This window comes from Cebus imitator, unplaced genomic scaffold (genome assembly GCF_001604975.1).
Source record: "Cebus imitator isolate Cc_AM_T3 unplaced genomic scaffold, Cebus_imitator-1.0 Scaffold274, whole genome shotgun sequence".
NCBI classification, from domain to species: Eukaryota; Metazoa; Chordata; class Mammalia; order Primates; family Cebidae; genus Cebus; species Cebus imitator.
This window is the reverse complement of record NW_016107589.1, coordinates 3,026,514-3,028,806: the sequence shown is the minus strand read 5'-3', so window position 1 is coordinate 3,028,806 and position 2,293 is coordinate 3,026,514. Positions and strand designations below refer to the sequence as shown.

The 2,293-nt window shown below is 42.0% G+C and overlaps 1 protein-coding gene across 1 annotated transcript; it reads left to right on the top strand.

Annotated features, from left to right (window-relative positions):
* The first annotated feature begins 12 nt into the window (after nucleotides 1-12).
* Nucleotides 13-2,030, top strand: LOC108284304 (melanoma inhibitory activity protein 2-like). Its single transcript, XM_037728666.1, has 3 exons — nucleotides 13-183; nucleotides 286-1,289; nucleotides 1,367-2,030. Exons 1-3 carry the CDS (start codon nucleotides 13-15, stop codon nucleotides 2,028-2,030), a joined length of 1,839 nt encoding a protein of 612 aa, XP_037584594.1.
* The last annotated feature ends 263 nt before the right edge of the window (nucleotides 2,031-2,293 follow it).

The window sequence follows — 2,293 nt, the reverse complement described above, 5'->3', positions numbered from 1 at the left end:
CCCTCCCGCCCCATGTCCACAGCTCCCCCCCACACGCAGTGGGCTCCGCAGTGGTCTGCTCCAGTTGCTGCGTGTGGATTCGGGTTCCAGACTGAAGGCTACCTGTTCTCCAGTGTCCTCTACCGTCCCACCTCCGCCTCTGACCTCGTGTCCATGGCTCCCCCCGCAGCTGGCTCCTCAGTGGTCTGCTCCAGTTCCAGATTGAAACCTGCTTATTCCAGGTGCTTATTGTGACCCCAACAGGGTTACTGTGGCAACCACCAGAACAGCCTTGGCGCTGTGTAGGAGCTCAGAGCTACTCCTCAGCCCTGGCTGGGGCTGCTCATGGAGAAGCTACACAGGATTGTGGCAGCACTGCTGGAATGTATGATATCCAGTTCTAATGGTTTTCCATGGGAATTAGTGATATGGGCGGGTGTTATTGGATTTTGTGCTATTCCCGTTTTTTTGAGGAGAAGTTTTAGATCAGTTAGGAGTCAGCTATATGTGGGAAGAGAGAAAAAGCTTGCTGTAGAGCTTTGTGAACGAATTCAGGAAAAATGTAAACTGCTTGAGAAAATTAGTTTTGTACAAAAAAGCTATGAAGGCTATGAAAGAGAGTCATCTTTAAAGGATGTCAGCGTTGACAAGGGGGCAGCAGAAGTACAAAGTTTGGAGGCAGCCTGTGAAAAGCTGAGCAAGTCCATTTCTGAAATGGAGGAGGAAATACTGTATCTAAAAAAAGAGTTAAAAGAAGAGAAATATGAACATTCTAGACAACATCAGTTGATGGTGGATATTTCAGAAATGAGACAGTCTCTAGAAGATCTGTCAAAATCCCTCAAATCACAAATAGCTGAAGCCAAAATGTCCTTAAAGATGTTTCAAATGAATGCAGAACAACTGAAGATGATGGTAAAAGATGCTTTGGATGAAAATTCTCAACTTCAGGAAAGCCAGAAACATCTTTTGCAAGAAGCTGAAGTATGGAAAGAACAAGTGAGTGAACGGACTAAACAGAAAATAATATTTGAAGACTCCAAAGTACACACAGAACAAGTTCTAAATGACAAAGATGAGCACAGCAAGACTCTGACTAAACACTTGCGGAAGAAGAAAGATTGGGCTGCTATGCTTGGAGAAGACAATATGGATGATCATAACTTCAAAGTAGAAATGAACAGTGAATCAGAAAATGGCGCTGACTTAGCTGAGCCTCCAAAAGGAGCTTTGAAGAAACTGATTCATGCTGCAAAGTTAAATGCTTCTTTAAAAATTTTAGGAGAAAGAAACCAAATTGATAATCAGTTGTCCAAAATTGAAGAAAAAAAAAAAAGGCAGCAGCACAACGGAAACTCATAAATAAAGCCCTAACTTCCTGGGACAGAGCACAAATTGAAAAAAAAAAAAAAAAGGAGCTTATGGGGCATATTAAACATCTTCAGTCTGCACAAGCATCTTTGCAGTCAGAAAACATACATTTTGAATGTGAGAATCAGAAGCTTCAACAGAAACTTGAAGTAATGACTGAACTACATCAAGAAACTACAATGAGACTTGACAAAACATTAACTGTAGAGGCAAATTACCAGGTAGAGAGACAAGAAAAACTTCCTAAACAAGACAAAAAGATCAACTATACCAGTGACCAGCTGGAGAAGTATAGAAAGCAAGCCAAACATCTTGAACAAGGGTTGGAAAGAAGGATTCTTTCTTATCAAGAGCAGATATTACTCAGTAAAAAGAAAGCACATGACAATTGGTTGGCAGCTCGGATGGCTGAAATCAATCTCAATGGCTTAAGGAAAGAAAATGCTAAGTACAGACACAAATTAACTGACACAGAGATTAAAGTCAAAATTTTATACAAAGATCCTTTGGTAGTTGATGTTCCAAACACAGGATTTGGCAGAGAGCATTACACATACGTTACCGACATGAGACAAGGAACTCCTTTCCCCCCACCTCCTCCGGGAAACCTGTTTGGAGTTTCTCCACATGATATTCCACCAGGCAATTTCCCAGGTCCACCACATGCTCATTTGCAGTGAGGAATGCCTATCCACCCAGAGGTTTTCCTCCTTATCTTCCACCAAGACCTGGATTTTTTCCCCCAACCCCCAAATATTGAAGGTAAAAGCGAGTTCCTTTCAGGGTTGATTCCATTTTCTAATGACCCTGCTACTGAACAAAAATAATTCTGACTGATCTCGAGTTCCCTTCAAGAAGCTTCTGTCTTCTGACAAGCCTGCTATTGAACATCCAAAACAACAGCGGTCCTTGTGTTCTGCTCCAAACTAGTTGTTACTGACCT